At 38.9% G+C, this 18,922-nt stretch overlaps 2 protein-coding genes across 2 annotated transcripts; one reads left to right on the forward strand and one right to left on the reverse strand.

Moving 5' to 3' along the window:
* Nucleotides 1-494: 494 nt before the first annotated feature.
* On the reverse strand, nucleotides 495-3,261 carry zcchc10 (zinc finger, CCHC domain containing 10). Its single transcript, XM_058415168.1, has 4 exons — nucleotides 3,166-3,261; nucleotides 2,515-2,676; nucleotides 1,544-1,588; nucleotides 495-1,420 (listed from the first exon to the last, which is right to left on the reverse strand). Exons 1-4 carry the CDS (start codon nucleotides 3,204-3,206, stop codon nucleotides 1,153-1,155), a joined length of 516 nt encoding a protein of 171 aa, XP_058271151.1. The 5' UTR covers nucleotides 3,207-3,261; the 3' UTR covers nucleotides 495-1,152.
* A 2,487-nt stretch (nucleotides 3,262-5,748) lies between these two features.
* On the forward strand, nucleotides 5,749-18,195 carry hspa4a (heat shock protein 4a). Its single transcript, XM_058415679.1, has 19 exons — nucleotides 5,749-6,087; nucleotides 8,829-8,886; nucleotides 9,031-9,171; nucleotides 9,264-9,386; nucleotides 9,909-10,008; nucleotides 10,543-10,676; nucleotides 11,196-11,440; nucleotides 11,620-11,696; nucleotides 11,782-11,933; nucleotides 12,828-12,934; nucleotides 13,045-13,178; nucleotides 14,069-14,250; nucleotides 14,497-14,589; nucleotides 15,537-15,686; nucleotides 15,981-16,106; nucleotides 16,199-16,306; nucleotides 16,400-16,519; nucleotides 16,751-16,912; nucleotides 17,309-18,195. Exons 1-19 carry the CDS (start codon nucleotides 5,981-5,983, stop codon nucleotides 17,504-17,506), a joined length of 2,517 nt encoding a protein of 838 aa, XP_058271662.1. The 5' UTR covers nucleotides 5,749-5,980; the 3' UTR covers nucleotides 17,507-18,195.
* Nucleotides 18,196-18,922: the final 727 nt, after the last annotated feature.

Consider the following 18,922-nt stretch of genomic DNA (forward strand, 5'->3'; position numbering starts at 1 on the left):
TTCCAGTTCCTGATTAACAAGAAGTGGAACTTCTCCTGTTGTGGTCATCTCAGGGTTCAGAATTTACGATACCTGTTGCGATACGCTGGTGGTTCTCCTCTGATTTCTTTTTAATCAACACAGTGTTGAAGCTCTGACACTCTCTGTTTCACACACCACTCTACACACATTTATGGCATGTAAACCACTCTGCATTAACTCTACAGACATGTAGGGCATTTGGCACATGCTAATACAGACTGTTCTGTGTTCTGACCCATTCAGATGTTTGATGTGAATATTAAATGAATCTCTTAACCTGGATCTGATAATTTAATGTAAATAAAACAAACTCTCACCACTTGATTAGCTGATTGGTTAACTGCATGAATGAACAGGGCTGTAGGTGTTTCTAATAAAGTGGCCAGTGAGTTTGTATGGTAGATAGCTTTGTAACAACACTTTATGATAACAGACCTTTGCTTCTGACAAATTAAGGGCAGCGTAGCTGACGGTGTAAATACAAACTTTAATTTATTCTGGATTGACTTTAGAACCAAAAAAGGAAAGGATCTTAATAAGGTTCTTCTATTCATATGATCCAGCTGTCTGTTCACGTGGGAAATTATAAAACAAAACAAAACAGTATATTTCAGATGGTCAGATCAGTTCACTCACACACTCACACTCACAAACACACTCTCGCTCAGTTGTACTATATGCTGTAACGTTGGTAACTCACAGGGCCAAATAAAATCTTCATGTCATTCATTCATTCCATGTGAAACAGAAAGAACAACCTGCACCTTCTGGAAAACTGAAAAAAAAAGAAAAAAAAAAGCCTATACATATTCCATAAACAGAAAGTCTACCAAAAATGGAAATGAAAGAAAGAGAAGAGAACAGTAAAGTTAAAGAAAAAAGGAACAATTCTTTCCCCTGGCAGTAACTAACAACACAACAAAAATAATCATCTGCTCCGAACAATCTGTGTTCTTCTCTGCAGGTGAAATGATCCAGTATTCGTCTCCTTTTTGTTTACAGATGCCGCTTTTTTTAAAAATTAAAGCAGTGAAAGATAGGTGACAGAATTTTACAGGGATTCTTTTTCCCCCCAGAACAATCAGAGTACCATAAAACAATGAAACACCAGAAATGCAGACGGTGAGGTTTTTATTTCTTCTTTTTCCTTTTCTTTGGTGGGCCCTGGTCAGAGCTGCTGCCACTGGAGGAGTCGGAGTCTGAGTCAGAGCTGGAGGAAGAGGACGATGAGGAGGAGGAAGAGCTGGAAGTGTCTTCACTGTCACTGGTGCTGCTGTCTTCATCCTCAGAAGAGGACAACGAGGTGGACGAGTCGCTGCTGTCTGATGACGAGTCGCTAGAGGAGCTGCCCGAATCGCTGCTGCTGCTGCTGCTACTCGACCCGCTGGAGGATTTAGACCTGAATAACAATGAAAATGGTTTTACACACACACACACACGTTCATTGACAGACTGTAAAAGATTACAAAAAAAATCAAACAAAATTGTTGCTCAAATATCAACAATATAATCAAGACTTCACCTTTTTTTCTTTGTTTTCTTTTCACTCAGAGCCACAGGTCCATCTCTAATAAAGACATACGGAAATCAGGAGTCAGATGGGAGGAGTCATGATTTCATTCATATGATTTAAAACAATTTGTTAAAGATAAATTTGTTAAGATAAAAACGAGCTGCACAATTTCAATTACAGTTTCAGTCTCAACAAATGTGTGAATTTACATCATTAAAATTAATCTGTGCAAAATAATAAACTGTTTAAATGTCTCTCGTCCAGTTTGCAGTTTTTTTTTCTTTGTGATATTTACAGTAATAAACCAAAGTTAGTTCATTCATTACATTTTTGGATTTCCACACGTCTTCATTTTTTCTGCATTGTTGTAAATACACCGACCAGGCATAACATTACAACCACCTGCCTAATATTGTGTTGGTTCCCCTTTTGCTGCCAAAACAGCCCTGACCTGTCATGCACTTCTTCAGCAACAGTAGCTCGTCTGTTGGATCGGACCACATGGGCCAGCCTTTGCTCCCCACGTGCATCAATGAGCCTTGGCTGCCCATGACCCTGTTGCCAGTTCACCACTGTTCCTTCCTTGGACCACTTTTGGTAGATACTGACCACTGCAGACCGGGAACACCCCACAAGAGCTGCAGTTTTGGAGATGCTCTGATCCAGTCGTCTAGCCATCACAATTTGGCCCTTCATCAAACTCGCTCAAATCCTTACGCTTGCCCATTTTTCCTGCTCCTAACACATCAACTTTGAGGACAAAATGTTCACTTGCTGCCTAATATATCCCACCCACTAACAGGTGCCATGATGAGGAGACAATCAGTGTTATTCACTTCACCTCTCACTGCTCATAATGTTATGTCTGATCGGACATTGATATATAATATATTCACACGATTTTTTGCCCATGCATTAGCTACTCCCCGGCACTGATGAGGACTAGGGTGGCATTACTTGTGAGCAGCTGTGTTACATACCCAGGGTCAGTCTCCACTTTCTCAGAGTCATCTTTCAGCTTCTTTTTCAGCTCGGCGGTTCTGGAAGGTCTGTACAGGTATTTTCTTTTCCCAGTGCACTCGTAGGACCAGTGTCCGTGCTCCAGACACTTCTGACAGCGAACATGCTGCTTGTTGGCCTCCCTGCAGTCAACAAAAGAGGATTGGGAATAAATAATAATAATAATAATAAATAATAATAATAAAACTAGCGGCTCCGGGACGTCACGTGGTGACAAAAACACATCTATTCAAAAGTTCAGAAACACTTCTTGAGATATGAATGCAAATATTAAATCATAGCGACATAGCTCGATTCAGGCTAACATTCCGGTTCCACCCCAAACCGCTTTCTATTCCATAGATTAGTACACTACATAGAAGTACAGAATAATCACTTGTACTTCCTACGTAGTGCACTAGGTGTGTAAAAGAGAGCCGCCTGCTAGAAAGCTAACTATGCTCACACACACACACACACACACACACACAACACACACACACCACCTCACTCAGAGCGCCGCTGATTTCTAGAAGGTTCTAGATCCCACATAAAGTATCGCTGTTGAACAGATAATATGCTTATTTCCGCATGCTTATTTCCGCATGATATTAATATTAACATAAACTCACGCTTGTCTGCGAGCAATTAATCGATGCATAGGCGTCGCCATGTTGGTTGCGTCAGTACGTCGGCGTCAGCTCTTTGTTTCCCTCCTGAGTTTACTGTGTGCCCCCTGCTGGACAGGAGGAGCAGTGCGCCAGGTTCAAACCGAATATTAATCACTGTCAGCCGCGTTAATCAACCCAGAATTAATCTTTAATGAAATTTTGTGAGTGCAGACAGTGTGTAGGATGTACAGAGCCATTTCTATTGTAAGATATACTGTGAAGATTGAGAGCAGAAAAGGGGAATTATAGTGTGGATAATATACACCGATCAGCCGTAACATTATGACCACCTGTCTAATATTGTGTTGGTCCCCCTTTTGCTGCCAAAACAGCCCTGACCCATCGAGGCTCCACTAGATCCCTGAAGGTGTGCTGTGGGGTCTGGCACCGAGATGTTAGCAGCAGATCCTTTAAGTCCTGTAAGTTGCAAGGTGTGGCCTCCATGGATCGGACTTGTCTGTCCAGCACATCCCACAGATGCTCGATTGGATTGAGATCTAGGGAATTCGGAGGCCAAGTAAAGACCTCAAATTTGTTGTTGTGTTCATCAAACCATTCCTGAACCATTTTTGCTTTGTGGTGTATTATCCTGCTGAATGAGGACACAGTCATCAGGGAATACCGTTTCCATGAAAGAGTGTACATGGTCTGCAACAGGTTTGGGTGTTGGTTTGGGAACTGCACCGTCTCAGATCGCAAGACCCTTCAGCGGATAGTGAGGACAGCTGAGAAGATCATCGGAGTCTCTCTCCCCTCTATCACAGACATTTACACCGCACGCTGCATCCGCAAAGCCATCAGCATTGTGGCTGACCCCACACACCCCTCACACACACTCTTCACCCTCCTGCCATCTGGAAAGAGGTACCGGAGCATTCGGGCCCTCACAACCAGACTGTGTAACAGTTTCTTTCCTCAAGCCATTAGGCTCCTCAACACCCGGGACTGAACTGTTCTACACTCTCACACACACACACACACACACACACTCTCACTCAGGACTGAACTGTTCTACACTCTCTCACACACACACACACACTCTCACTCAGGACTGAACTGTTCTACACTCTCTCACACACACACACACACTCTCACTCAGGACTGAACTGTTCTACACTCTCTCACACACACACACTCTCACTCAGGACTGAACTGTATACTAACTCTCTGTCTCTCTCACACACAGATACACACACTCTCTCTTGACTGTGTGGACACAAACACACACACACATAATTTATACTGTTCATTACTTACTGCACTACCTCTACCTGTCATCCGCTGCTATAGTTATACTTATGTTTATTCTATTTGCACTACCTCAACTGCTGCTGTGTATTTTTGCACAATATTTTTGCACAATACTTTTTTTTTTCTACATCATTTCACTTTATCTATTTTATTTCACTTACATTCCAGTACACACGTTCTTTTATTTCCTTTCAGCGCTAAGTGTCCTGTGTTCTTTTGTGTTGTCTTTATTGTATTTATTGTCTTTTTTGCACTGTCTTGTCTATGCTCTGTTTGCACCTAGCTGCACACTGTGCACTTTACGTGGCTAAGACAAACTTCTGTCCTAGCTCTGTGGTGTTGTTTGTTGTTTTGTATTGAACTAGTAGTTGTATGTTTATGTAGCACCAGGTCCTGGAGAAACGTTGTTTCATTTCACTATGTACTGCGCCAGCTATATGTGGTTGAAATGACAATAAAAGCTTCTTGAATCTTGAACAATGCTTAGGTAGGTGGTACGTGTCAAAGTAAATCCACATGGATGGCAGGACCCAAGGATTTCCAGCAGAACATTGCCCAAAGCATGACACTTCACTTTAAATCACACAAACAGCAGCATTTAAGAAATAGTATAAAGTAAAATGAAAACAAACATATTCATTAAAAAAATAAATAAATATAGAGATATAAAATGTAAAGTAAATATAACAATAATACATTTTTTAAAAGTCAGACCCCTAACAGGTTCAAAACAAAGTACATAACATAAAAAAGTGACGTGGTTATAATCAAAATATTCAAAATTCATATTTAATAAATTTTTAAATATGTATAATAATACTTTTAATATAATATTTTTATTCATATGTAATATTGTTTTTAATATTTATATTTAAATTCTATAAAATCAAATTCATATTTAAATGATTTGGTCAGCTTCCAAGTTCTAAAATAAATTGCACAATAAATATAAAAATCGTAGTAAAATTAAATGAATACCTTTAATTGTTGTAAAGCGTATAAAAATATTTTTTAATAAAAATTAATTATTCAACACTTAACACAACATATAAATTGATATTAAAAAAAAAAAGTCAAGGAAAGAAGCCAGGGCTACTGGCAGAGTCAAACACAACATAACATAAAGAAAATATAGTAAATAAAAATAAATTTTAAAAAATAATTGGGAAAGTTCTAGAAGTTTCTCCAAGTGTACGGAACACGCGCGCACCGCGCTCTGATTGGTCCAGGCTTCGAGGAACGCTCGAGAGAGGTCTAGAATCGTCGAAATCTCGCGAGAAATGTCAACAGCGTGACGTCAGAACGGCTGCGGATTTGTGAAAGTGCAGTCACCGGTGCGCCGCGCTCCACTTCTGTACTTCCAGACAGTAAATGGAGTGTAGTGGATTATTATTATTATTATCATCATCATCATCACCACCACCACCATCATCATCATCGCCGGCATTATTTAGACTGTAGCAAGAGTTTGCGCGCTAGTCGTTCTTTAAAGAAGGCACTCTAAGGTACAGCCCGAGTGGTGAAAATGTCAGTAGTGGGATTTGATGTGGGTTTCCAGAGCTGTTATGTTGCTGTGGCCAGAGCCGGTGGAATCGAGACCGTCGCTAACGAGTACAGCGACAGATGCACACCGTGAGTACAACTTCTACTGCTCTATCACATCTATATGACACTCACTCTATATTAACGCTCACTGTCTCCACTCATCTTCTTCTCTCGTGACATCCTGTCACACCGTTTAAATCTCTACCTACCCGACACGAACGTGCACAAATGAATGAGATACATTTAAACTTATAACGCGGCCTAGAATGTGAATTTCGATAGCTGAGTCATTTTCACTCCCCCCCCCCCTATTCACAAATAAAAAACAAATGTATTCAGATTAAAAAAAAGTTAAAGTGAACAGTTGTCGTTCCCACCCTGGAGAGAAATTTCGCAATCATTTTCAACACGAACACCTCGCGTCCGTCTTTGAACAGTTAGCTTGATGCTAACTATTACGCGTGGTCTGTACTGTTCCGTGCTCGTGCTGCTCTGTGCTCGTGCTCCCTCTATATTACTATGGCGACCCGGGAGTAGCTAAAGCTAAGCTAATGCGTGACGACACCGAGAAGAAAATTCTAGCACAAGAAATGACACCTTTTTTTTAAAGAAAATTTTTTTTGCTATTCATTTTTATTTCGTTCGGTTATTTTAGGTCAGTTTGCGTTTCATTGTGGTTCTTTTTTTATCCGTGTCATGGAGCTTTAATTGAATTGTCGACGCTTCTGAAAAGCAAAAACTTTTTAATGATCCTAACTGCTAGTCAGTAGTGTGAGGAGGGGGGGGGAAGAAAAAGCAAGTTAGCGTTTAGCTAGCGTGAAGGATGTTTTTGAGGAAGTTTCTCCTAGAGTGTAAATGTCTCGAGTCGCATGTTCGTGCTCAATGGCCACTTTAATAGGAACACCTTTTAAGTGTATGTGGAATATGATGACAATGCCTTTAGCCATTGGTTTGGCAAAACTGTATTCAGTCACTGAGGAAAAACACGTTTGGATGAGCCTCCTCATTTTATGTGCTCAATGGGCCACTGTAGATTCTGCCTGGTGAATATAGACAGGGATTATACAAATATCAAACCCCAGTAACTATTCGAGACCTGATTCGAGTAGACTTTTGCCCAGTCCACATTGTTGATGGGAGAGGTCAGAAGGCCAGAGCTGACAGCAAGGCAGGCTAGAGTAATTCATAGAACCACTGTGTACAGCAATGGTGAGGAGAAAAGCATCACAGTAGACACAACTAGTCGAACCATGCAGTGAATTCTCTAACAAAAGATTTCTTGACTAGGACCGTCCGTGCTTCTCAAATCACATGTTATATGCCGTCTGCATGAGTGATGTTTAATCAGGGATTGAAGATTAATCCCATTTTTTTTAACCAGAAGTGATGCTGTACATGAAAATCTGAAAAGTTAGGTAGAAAGCACATTCTTGTAAGTTTTGAAAGAAAACCTATGTACATATAGCACATAGAGATTTAACAGGAACAATAATGTTATTTAACCTGCTTTACCAGTTGTGGTCTCATAAAAGAATATTCATGCTTGTCAAATTCAGCATGAATGTGAAATGAAGACTGAAACTAGTACATATGTGGAAATATCCAGTTCCACGTGACTGTCTTTCAAGGTATGTTTTTCCACATACCTGATTTAAATTTCACACTGAGGCCTCCGGCAAAGACTGGAACTTTCTCGGTTGTGTGCGTGTTATTGTATATTATTAATGTGTTTGTATATTTCGTGTGTGTATACATACATATACACACACACACACACATATTGTTGCCTATGTGAGAAATGGAGAAAAAGTGCTGGGAGAGCTACCAGCTGTGTCCAGTTAAACTTGATGCATGTGCATCAGTCCTATTCAATTTAAACCAGTTTCTCACACACACATATTTTCAGCAAGTTTTTGGGTCTGAATTTTGCGGCTGTAGTTTTTGCTATAAATATGAAGCTTAAATTTTGACATCTATTGTGTTTTGAAACTTGTTTGTTTTGGCCTCAGTCTAAACATCCTTCATTTTACAATTGCACACTTTACACTTTATGTGGCTTGGATGAACTTTTGGTCCTAGCTTTGTGTTGTTCTTGTGTTTGATCTTTATGTTGTATGTTTATGTAGCACCAGGTCCTGGAGAAACGTTGTTTCATTTCACTATGTACTGCGTCAGCTATATGTGGTTGAAATGACAATAAAGGTTCTTGAATTTCATCAGGAGACTTCTGAATTCCAGCCGTTTTGTAAACATCCATGCCTAACAACCTTGCAGTGACACTTTTAAAGTGGATCTCAAAACAATAATAGCTCCTACATCTCAGTGGCAAATGGAATGGGACTAGTGCATTTATAACAAACTGTACAAGTTAACCGCATTATAAATTAAAGTCCTTCACTTTAATATATAGCTTTCAATAAATACCTATCGCTTTAAGTAAAGACCTTCACTTTAATATATAGCTGTTGTTGACACTGTTGAAAAGTTTTAAGATTTGATTGCTGTAAGAGTCCAGAGAATGTCCTGTTATAGCCGCCTTGATTATGCTGTGAAAATTGCCATTGAGGCTGACACGGCATTAAAAGAAGAATAAGTAAATAAGTTGCATTTCTTGAATTCTCTGTAAATGAAGTTTGATGTGGTTAATGATATCTTGAACCCGTTCTCTGGTCTGATATTAATTTGTTTTATCATCAAGAGAGGTTTTAATAGCATTACCTGTAGGAGTAGGAAATTGGAGCACACAGATCATACAGATGTTGATGTAAGCTCACCTGCATTCATTAACCAATCATTCTGCTTAACATGTGAAATTTAAATGTTCTCAGGTCCTTTGTATCTTTTGGACCTCGGAATCGGGCGATAGGTGCAGCTGCAAAGAGTCAGGTAAGGCAAGGATTTACTACTTTATATTGTATTTTTTTTTTTTTTTAAATGTTAGAAGGATTTGAAGATTGAATAGTTTCCTCATTTAATAGACTGCCATATATCTTATTAATGTTACAATCTGTATTAAAATTCTGTGTTTAGGTGGTCACAAACTGCAAGAATACTGTCCAAGGCTTTAAGCGATTCCATGGCAGGGCATTCACTGACCCGTATGTCCAGTCAGCAAAGTCCAGCCTTGTCTATGACCTTGCTCAGATGCCCACAGGGACCACTGGCATCAAGGTAAGTTAATTTCTTGTAGGAATAGGGTCTAATTGCACTAATGTTTTTAATGTCCTGAAAGGTTTGCTGTTCTGTCCTTTCCATGTGTTTAGGTTATGTACATGGAGGAAGAGAAGGTGTTCAGTATTGAGCAGGTCACCGGTATGCTCCTGACCAAACTGAAGGAGACGGCCGAGGCTGCGCTCAAAAAGCCAGTGGCAGACTGCGTCATTTCTGTAAACAAGCATGCTTCTACGTATCTACTGTCACTGTGACACTTTATTCCATGTTGTCTTTTAGGCTTGTGTGATTTAGTGATGTATATATAAAAAAATATATAAAAGCCTAAAATATATATATTTTATATATTATTCAGTGACATTTACTCTGATTATGTTATGCATAATTATTATGTTATTCTCTGCAGTGTGACATTGGTGTATAATAGCATGACTAATCACTCAGAAATACTTCAGAAGAGCAGTCTTCTACCATTTCACATAGTCTTGACTAGTCTCATGGTGTGCTTTTGCTTTCCGTCATACTTTCATTTGAAATATAATCTATAGGTGCGTGTTTCACTTGGCAAACATTACACACACATACTTATCATCCTATAGTTATCTCCTGCACAGGCTAGCAGTCAGATGTGATCAAACACTGAAACTTTCTGCCCATCCTAATATAGCACAAGCCTATTTCTGGTCATCCATTAAGTTTCTAGTTGAGAAGATTAAATGCTTGTTTTTTCCCGTCAGATTCCCAGTTTCTTCACTGATGCAGAGAGAAGATCAGTTATGGATGCTGCGCAGATTGCTGGTCTTAACTGCCTGCGACTCATGAACGACACCACTGCTGGTAAATGACCCCGAAACATTTTGTGACCGATTCTTTGCTGTAACTTAACGCCACTGTATTAAATTTGCATGACAATAATGACAATGAACTGCACTATAGCAGCTTGCACACAGAGTCTAGTGACGCATCAGCGTGTTGGTTTTTACAATCAAAACTAGATTAATTTCTGACTCAGTGAATGAGTTTACAAAAATAATCACATGATGTACTGTGAGAGATGGCTGCTGAGAGTCCTCTTGTGTTTATCAAGTTAATAATAAAACCCAACACACAAATAGCACAGAAATAAGAATGTTAAGAACTTTTTATCTTTATTGGCTTTTTATTTTTCTCCAAACTTTACTTAAGTGACTGCCTTCATTAAGAGATCAACAAATATAATATATATGTATGTGTATATATATTCATATATGCAGAATTTTAGCCATCTTTAATGAAACATGTCTGTCTCAGTGAGCTAAGGCCATTATGTAGTATAAACCGAGAGTGGTCTAGAGCTGATGTATTTATGGTGCTTAATTATGTTTATTTCAGTTGCCCTGGCATATGGCATTTACAAGCAGGATCTGCCTGCCCCTGAGGAGAAACCCAGGACCATCGTGTTTGTGGATGTTGGCCATGCTAGCTATCAGGTTTCTGCCTGTGCTTTTAACAAGGGGAAGTTAAAGGTATGGAGACAGGCATTTACATATCACAATGCCTTTTAGGTTTGTAGATTTACAAATTAGTATTACAGACCTTCCTCTAAGTATGAAGTGGGAATTTTTTGTGCTACTGTTAGTGTTACAGAGAGTCTCATTCAAACAAGCCACAACACGGTATGTGATATTTTATGACACTAGTTGCGCTAGTGTAGGAGTTTAGCAATAAAAATGGACAAATCTTTCAGCCTGCCCGTCCACCTCCGTTCTATCCTCTGCAGTGTTGTATGACTCTGACTGAGCAGAACCAGAGAAGTTAAGAAAGCTACTATGAAAATCTGCTGAAACATTTATTGAATATGGATAAAGAGTGACTAAATAAATAAAAAGAAACAAATTGCTAAGGATTGTTCATTTTGGGTATAGTCTGACCGAAATATCATCTCTATAAGGTTTTATTTATATCTCCATTGTAGTCATAGTATATTTTATGTTCTTATATACATTGTGGTGATGTTAAAAAGATTTGCCTTGATTTCCCTCCAGGTCCTGGCCTCTGCATTTGACACCGGGCTGGGTGGTAAAGATTTTGATGAGATACTTGTTCAGTATTTCTGCAAGGAGTTTGCCCAGAAGTACAAACTAGATGTGCGCTCAAAGCCTCGCGCTCTGGTGCGCCTCTACCAGGAGTGTGAGAAGCTAAAAAAGCTCATGAGCGCCAACTCCTCCGACCTGCCGCTCAACATTGAATGCTTCATGAATGACATCGACGTTAGTAGCAAACTCAACAGGTCAGTCTCCCAGCAACCCTTAATTTGGCAAGCTGTGTGGGGCTAAATCAGGCTCTGATCTGATCCACAGGAGAGGAGGGTTATGTTTGTATTTATCCTCGCATGTGCAGCATGCTGTAAGCGTTTGCTTTGGTGTGAAAGCTGTGGTTAAAAATAACAAGATGACGCTTTTCTTCCAGAGGCAGCTTCGAAGAGATGTGTGCGCCACTGCTGGCTAAAGTGGAGGGACCCCTGCGTAGTGTGCTCGAACAAGCCAGTGAGTAAAACCTCCCTTCCCCTGTCCTGAGTTTATTTAGAATCTTGAATCAGACACCTGATATCTGTCCTCCGTTCTTCTCTAGAGCTAAAGAAAGAGGACATTTACGCTGTGGAGATTATTGGTGGTGCCTCTCGGATCCCTGCCATCAAAGAGCGAGTCAGCAAATTCTTTGGGAAGGAGCTGAGCACAACGCTAAATGCGGACGAGGCAGTGGCCAGAGGCTGCGCACTGCAGGTCTGTGACTCGAATCATCAGTCCCCTGTTGAATACTGGATCATAATTCTTTACTCATCATTCCCTGAGTGGAACGAAAACTCATCCTTCCTACCTGCTTATACTGTTCCATATTTAATCAGATACTTTGTGGAAGGCCTATGTGTGTTATAATTCATTATAAGCAAAAAGAGTGGATTGATGCATCACTTTGAAAGCTAATGACCAAAATTAACAAAAACAACAATCATAAATGGTTGAACACATGATCGTTTTTAAAACAAAAAAAGTATAAATCAGGCCAGCAAAGTGATGCATTTGAAAGAATGCATAGCACACAAAACACATTTGTATATAAAATAACTGTGCAGCTCTAACAGAAATCTTTTCCCTTTCTATCTAAATGCAAGAAGTTAGACAGGTGGTTAAATTAATGAAATATTCAGGGTGTATTCCCTGAAGCATTCTCAAAAATCTGGGCGTGTATTAAATATGCAGACAGTTCACTCTGTGTTCTGTTCAACTAACAAACTCTATGTGCAATGTGTTCCTGCCAAGCAACATGTGTGCACGTGATATATAAAAAAAATAAGACAACAAACAAAGAGTTGGAGAATTGGAGAAATTTATTGAAGTTTCAAAATCAGCTGTTAATCTCCACTTTCATAATGAGCTGCTAAATGCAAAACCACTTTTGAAACCAATATTTTGTAGAAAAAAATTCTAGAAGTTCTAGTAAATTCAGGGTGTTATATAATTGTTGCTCTTGTTCTTTAACCATCTCCCTTTGTGATGATGGATGTGTGGCTAATTCTTGTCTTGCGGTTTGGTATTGGTAAAAACAACCTCCAGTGTTTTTCTTGGTGATGAAGTAAGCACAAGTAATGAAGTAATGTTTCTCTTTTCCCTGGTTAGTGCGCAATCCTGTCGCCTGCCTTCAAAGTGCGAGAGTTTTCCATCACAGATGTGGTTCCGTATTCCATCTCTCTGAAATGGAATTCAGCAGCTGAGGAGGGCTTAAGGTTTTTAAACTTGTTTATACTTTATTAATGTTATTGATAGTCCTAGTTTTTGGACAATAATAAAATGTGTTGACTTATTTCTCTCTTCTTTTTTTGTTCTTTCCCTGCAGTGATTGTGAGGTGTTCCCTAAAAACCATCCTGCACCTTTCTCTAAAGTGTTAACCTTCTACCGCAAGGAGCCTTTCACCCTGGACGCCTACTACAACAATCCGAAGGACCTGCCATATCCCGATCCTACCATCGGTACAATTTTCCTAAGACTTCTTTCTTTATTAATGTCTGGACTCGAATTCCCATATCTTACCCACTTGTTATAAAGCACACAGACTTTAATAGATGGGTTACTGTTAGAAAAGTACAGACTGTTATCTTAATATCTCATCCGCAGAACATCGTTATGACGGGATCGCTCACGCTTATTCCCTTTCGTGCCACTAACGCTGATTTTATTGTTGCAATTGGGTAATCCATCTAGTTGCAGCATCAAGTAACAGTACTACAGAACTCTTAACTAATCATAACAACATTGTGAATATTTAGCAGATCACACCATGAGAATATTATAGTTCATTTTGACCCAATGAAACACAAACTTAAATACTTAATGGCTGGCTGATGCTAAATTTGTTTTACTTGTTGCGTGTTTGTTTGTGAGAGAGAATCATTTTCAGTTTGTGGAATAATTTCTTTTGATCCATTAAGTCGTCATATGAAAGGAATGATTTTTTTTTTTTCTCTATAATACCACAAAATAATAAAAAAAAAATTTCTGATGAGGTAGGAAAAATCAATGACCATAAATGTGCAATGCACGTAGAACACTGGATAAAGTAGGACAGTTTAACATTATTCAGCAGAACATGATTTAGCCTGGTACATTATACAGCTACACATTGTAAGAAACACAATGAAGAAATACTGAAACATTTCTCACATGAAGCATGAGGCCAATAGGGTAGTGTAATGTGAAGAGTTCTTGTTGTTTAAATCTTGTTTTCTCTGTTGTACCATGTGGTGTCATTTTAGTTTAAAGTTTTGTTATGAAGAGCTCCACAGTGTTCATAACGCAGTCCAACAAACTGCTTTTATCGCCTCTCAGTTGTCAAAACACTAAATCCCTTCACTCTCTTCAGGTCAGTTCACTATTCAGAAAGTGTCGCCTCAGACATCAGGTGAGTGTTCTAAGGTGAAGGTGAAGGTGCGTGTAAACGTACATGGCGTGTTCAGCGTGTCCAGTGCCTCCCTGGTGGAAGTGCAGAAGGCTACAGAGGGAGATGAGCCCATGGAGACAGATACAGCTGTCAAAGAGGAAGAGGTAATGCCTTCCCATTGAGTAAAGTTTACAGTACACTTAATTAAAGCCTGGACGACTCATCACAGAAATATGTGCTCTGCTTAAACAAGAAGACCCATGGCAGGTCTAAACCCAGCTGCGCAAATAAAGCATGACTGAAAGGCCTGTCTGCTGCAGCGCAAGTGTGGAACTTGGTCTGATTATTGTGCATAATTTTTTGTAGATTGTTCATTGTTTGTAACATATTTCTTTTTGTGCTTTGAAAAGAACAAGATGCAAGTGGACCAAGAAGAGCAGAAAAGCCAGGCTGATGGGGCGAAAGAGAATGTAGATAAGAAATCTGACACTGAGGACATGGAGGTGACTAAAAGGGTCTAATGTACATTGATAGACTCATACATGGTCACAGATCTCCCTCTTTGGCATTCCCCAGCATGCTGTGCACTAAATGGACTTTGACAGGTTCTGTTTGTTAGTACTTCCTAGTGTTATCTCTGCCTCTGTGCTCTCATTGGCTGTTCCCTTAATGCACCTGATTCCTGTGTCTTTCTCAGTTTTTCCATTGTAGTTAAAGCAGAGAATTTTCACACGTCCTGTTCTGACTTGCAAGAGGGAAGTCTGTTTTGGAATTGCATCCGTGGTTGACTTTTCTGTGTTTAAACTACAAAAGTACAGTAAAAACATTGACACCTCCATGGTCGTCTTTTGTTAGCAATGAGAGAGGCAGCTAACTGTAGGTAATGTGCGTTTACCTCGGAACAGTGAAATGTAGAGTCAGTATTGCAGACATGTTCACTTGTTAAATCTATATGTTGATTGATCTAAAGCGAATATGCGTATATGCAGTGAAACTCATTTAAAGGTAAGAAGCGCTGCTTCGTTTACTGCTGATGCTCTGTTGATTTAACATCATTCTCTGTACTCCGAGCCAAAGGTCAGAGATTAGAGCTTGACATGCCATGTATACTTCGGCCTTCTGATTTCTTTTCAATAAAGACTTATTAGCACTCGTGACCAGGAAGCAAAGCCAACAGCACCTGTCCAAATAAAACTCCATATAGTGCTCACTACTCTGGGGTATGATTTGTGCTAAGGGGGAGGTTAATGAAGTAAATGAACAGTGTCAGGCTTCTTTCCTTCTGTATGGTCACTAGAAATTTGTAGTTTTTCAGTAATTTCAGTAATTATTACACTTAATGGCATGTGTACCAATTGGTTTGGTATTGATTTTGATGTGTAGAGGTAAAGACTTCATGTAAAATAAAGATTTCATGCATTATAGCTAGATTTTGTTTCATTTTTTTTAGACTGAGGAAAACAAACAGGAAAAGAAGAATGACCAGCCTCCACAAGCCAAGAAACCCAAAGTGAAGACAAAGACTGTAGACCTGCCGATAGAGAACAGCCTGCACTGGCAGCTTTCTAACGAGCTGCTCAATCTGTTTGTGGAGAATGAGGTAATGCAGGTTAATCCAAACACCTCAGGGGGCTTACATCGTGCCTGGGTCACTAATCATTTTGCTTATGAAAAGGACAGCTTTAAGGATAGTTCCTTAAAGTCAGAGGCACTTGTAGTACTGTGAAGTGTATTTTATTAAATTATTTCCCCAGAAGCAGTTATTCTATCTTCACCTTAGTATTATAAGCTTCTATCTGGCATTGTGGGTGAAAAATCAGTTAAACGTATAAATTGACCTTTAATCCGATCCTGGTGATCCTTTCTTTACATTTGTTTTTGCTGGTGTCATCAGGGGAAGATGATCATGCAGGACAAACTGGAGAAAGAGAGGAACGATGCTAAGAATGGGGTTGAGGAGTACGTGTATGAGATGCGGGACAAACTGCATGGTGTCCTGGAGAAGTTTGTCAGTGAGGCAGTAAGTCTGTAAACCACATAATTTATAATTAGTTTCTGATATTCCTGTGGTGGTAAACTTACACTCTTTCCTGTGCTGATGTAATCTTTCAGGATCGAGATGCTTTTAGTCTAAAACTTGAAGACACAGAAAACTGGCTGTATGAAGAAGGAGAAGACCAACAAAAGCAGGTGTACATTGATAAACTAACAGAGCTGAAGGTAAATACAGATGCTTTTACTGGATTTCATTAGAAACTGTTCTTTTACATACCAGAGGAAAAAAACAACTGGGATTTTTTTTCTCCAATGTAGAAACTCGGACAGCCCATCCAGGAACGAGCGGTGGAGGCAGAAGAGCGACCCAAAGCTTTCGAGGAGTTAGGAATGCAAATTCAAAAGTACATGAAGATTTTAGAAGCATACAAAGCAAAGGTACGTACTTGTTTAGAAAGACAGGGATTGGTTTATGATGCAAAACACTTTCCACATTGGCCATGTGTGTAAACTGATAATTTCTCGCTAAAACCATTCCTGTATTCAGGAGTAACAAGCAGCTCTCTTATATAAAAATATTTAAGTTTAAATATGTGTTTAAGAGCATTCATAAAATATGGTTTTACTCAGTTTGTTAGAAGTAAAAAGAAGTGTGTGTTTCTGCAACAGCACGAGCAGTATGAGCATCTGGACGAGTTGGAGGTGATGAAGGTGGAAAAGCAGGCAAACGATGCGATGGACTGGATGAATAAGAAAATGAATGAACAGAGCAAGCAGAGTCTGACGGTAGCACCTGTTATTAAAGCCTGTGAAATTCAAGCCAAAACCAAGGTACTGATAATGTTTCCATTTTTAAAGTGTTTTATACTAGTAAAATTCATTTAGAGGAGAAGATTGTCAGAGTTTGAATAAGGATGATATTTACGTCGTTTATCTTTATACAGCATCCGGGATTCTCCACACAGTAGTCAAGAGTTAAAAGGCTTTTGTTTCTCTCTTCACTGTTCTGCATTTAGCTATCTCACTGACAGTTTTGTTTAGATTGAGTGGGATGTGGCTTATCTCGAACACTATTGGCTGCTGTAAATTAGATAAACACTTCATGTTATTTTGACTTCCTGTTTCAGAAGAAAATTCATCAATGGCAGTATGTTTCATGGCGACTTGTAGCGAATTTGTTTTATAAGGTTTGTGGCATGCTTTGTAAACACTGAATGTTCTCTACAGGAGCTGTCCTCCACCTGCAACCCCATCATCTTAAAACCCAAACCCAAAGTTGAACCACCGAAAGAGGAAAAGGCCCCTGAACAGAACGGCCCAGTTAATGAACCGGAAGAAGCAGAGTCCCAGCCTAGCAACCCAAACAAAGACCAACCGGCTCCAGAGTCCACAGAGGCCAAACTGCCTGAAATGGACATTGACTAACTCCTTATCAATGCCAACGTTCTCTCAGCTTGCCTCCAAAACATGACAAAAACAAGCTAGCCACAGTTAGTTTTGTTCTCAAAAGGCACTGCGAATCCTTCCTGAACTCGTTGTATATGGTTTTCATTTTTTTTCTGCTGTATAAAATAAGATCACAAATGTGTTGGTCTTTTTCACATTAAGGAAAGCTGAGCTTGAAGTTAGGGATTTGGGTACTGTGTCACTTAAAAACATTCATGTTCATGGTTGGAACGTTACCTAAAGAAACTAGACAGGTGAGAATGATGTTGTATGTTTGAGAAACTGCACACATTTTAACTTCATGGGTATTTTTTTAGGTTTATTTGAGAAATGTCTTTGCTTTTAGTTTTGCATTGTTAAATTTGTCATGTCACTTTGTTCACCTTAATGGAATCAAAATGAAGTTTTGGAAAAAGGCACTGAAAAAAGAATAAAATGGAAAAATAAGATCATTGATGTTGAAAGGCTGCTATATGTCAAAGCCTATATAATCCTGTTATGCTGTATTTCATTGTTTCTCTGATGCATCACTTCATGGCTGAGGTTTCTGTGTGTATCCTTGCTTGCTTGGGTTCATCAGGAGTGTTTATGCCCTGCTGCCAGTATGAATAGTTAAGACCAACTAGGCGTTTATTTTTCCAGTCACAGTAATAAAAAAAAAAAAATCATTGTTATTCATTTGGAGGTAAAATTCTTCTGCAAACACTGTACAAAGTGCATCAATCCCTTCATCCCGTTATCTTCTTTCAGGGGAAGTACAGAAAGGTATAATGATGTGTATATAATGTTTTGTTTTGCAGAATATTTATGCTTTCCATTTTGCTGAGGTGAAATAAAGGACTAGTAAGGATTTATTTTTTTCTCCCCGTGAGATTCACTAATTCTGATGTAACAGTTTGAAAGAATGCAGTGGAGGAAGAGGAGTAGGATCAATTAGTTTAAATGCTGGTGTGAATGCAAATGGCATGACAAAAATCATATATTTTATATTAAGTTTTAAAATGTATTTTCAATGTAATACTTGACAAGCATGTCAAAAGTAACAAAGGTTTAATTACGATCTCTGGGGCATCTGAAAAGTCAGCTTTTTTATGTTGAGCAAAATCTGCTGAAATATAATTAGGGGAAAATGTTTAAAAGGTGAATGTGTGGAGAACATTTTGTAATTTATTAACACAAAATTACAGATGTGCTGCTATTGGTTCAGTAAAACATTGTGAATGTTCCCCACCATAAATGTGAAGTGCCTTTTAATGAAGTAAAGTCTATTTAAAAAAAAAAAAAAAAAAAAAAAATATATATATATATATATATATTTATATATATATATTTTTTATATATATATATATATATATATATATATATGTGGATCCTTGTGAAAATGAGTATTGTCCT

This window comes from Hemibagrus wyckioides, linkage group LG18 (assembly GCF_019097595.1).
Source record: "Hemibagrus wyckioides isolate EC202008001 linkage group LG18, SWU_Hwy_1.0, whole genome shotgun sequence".
NCBI lineage: Eukaryota > Metazoa > Chordata > Actinopteri > Siluriformes > Bagridae > Hemibagrus > Hemibagrus wyckioides.

What these genes read in the sequence shown, in the direction of transcription:
- zcchc10 (XM_058415168.1), bottom strand. Translation starts at nt 3,206, where the DNA reads ATGGCGACGCCTATGCATCGATTAATTGCTCGCAGACAAGC. An exon ending in TTAATTGCTCGCAGACAAGC is followed by an intron (nt 2,677 to 3,165) that starts GTGAGTTTATGT and finishes TGTTGACTGCAG; the next exon opens with GGAGGCCAACAAGCAGCATG. An exon ending in AAAGTGGAGACTGACCCTGG is followed by an intron (nt 1,589 to 2,514) that starts GTATGTAACACA and finishes TGTCTTTATTAG; the next exon opens with AGATGGACCTGTGGCTCTGA.
- hspa4a (XM_058415679.1), top strand. Translation starts at nt 5,981, where the DNA reads ATGTCAGTAGTGGGATTTGATGTGGGTTTCCAGAGCTGTTATGTTGCT. An exon ending in GTTAGTAGCAAACTCAACAG is followed by an intron (nt 11,441 to 11,619) that starts GTCAGTCTCCCA and finishes CTTTTCTTCCAG; the next exon opens with AGGCAGCTTCGAAGAGATGT. An exon ending in AGAAGTTTGTCAGTGAGGCA is followed by an intron (nt 16,107 to 16,198) that starts GTAAGTCTGTAA and finishes GTAATCTTTCAG; the next exon opens with GATCGAGATGCTTTTAGTCT.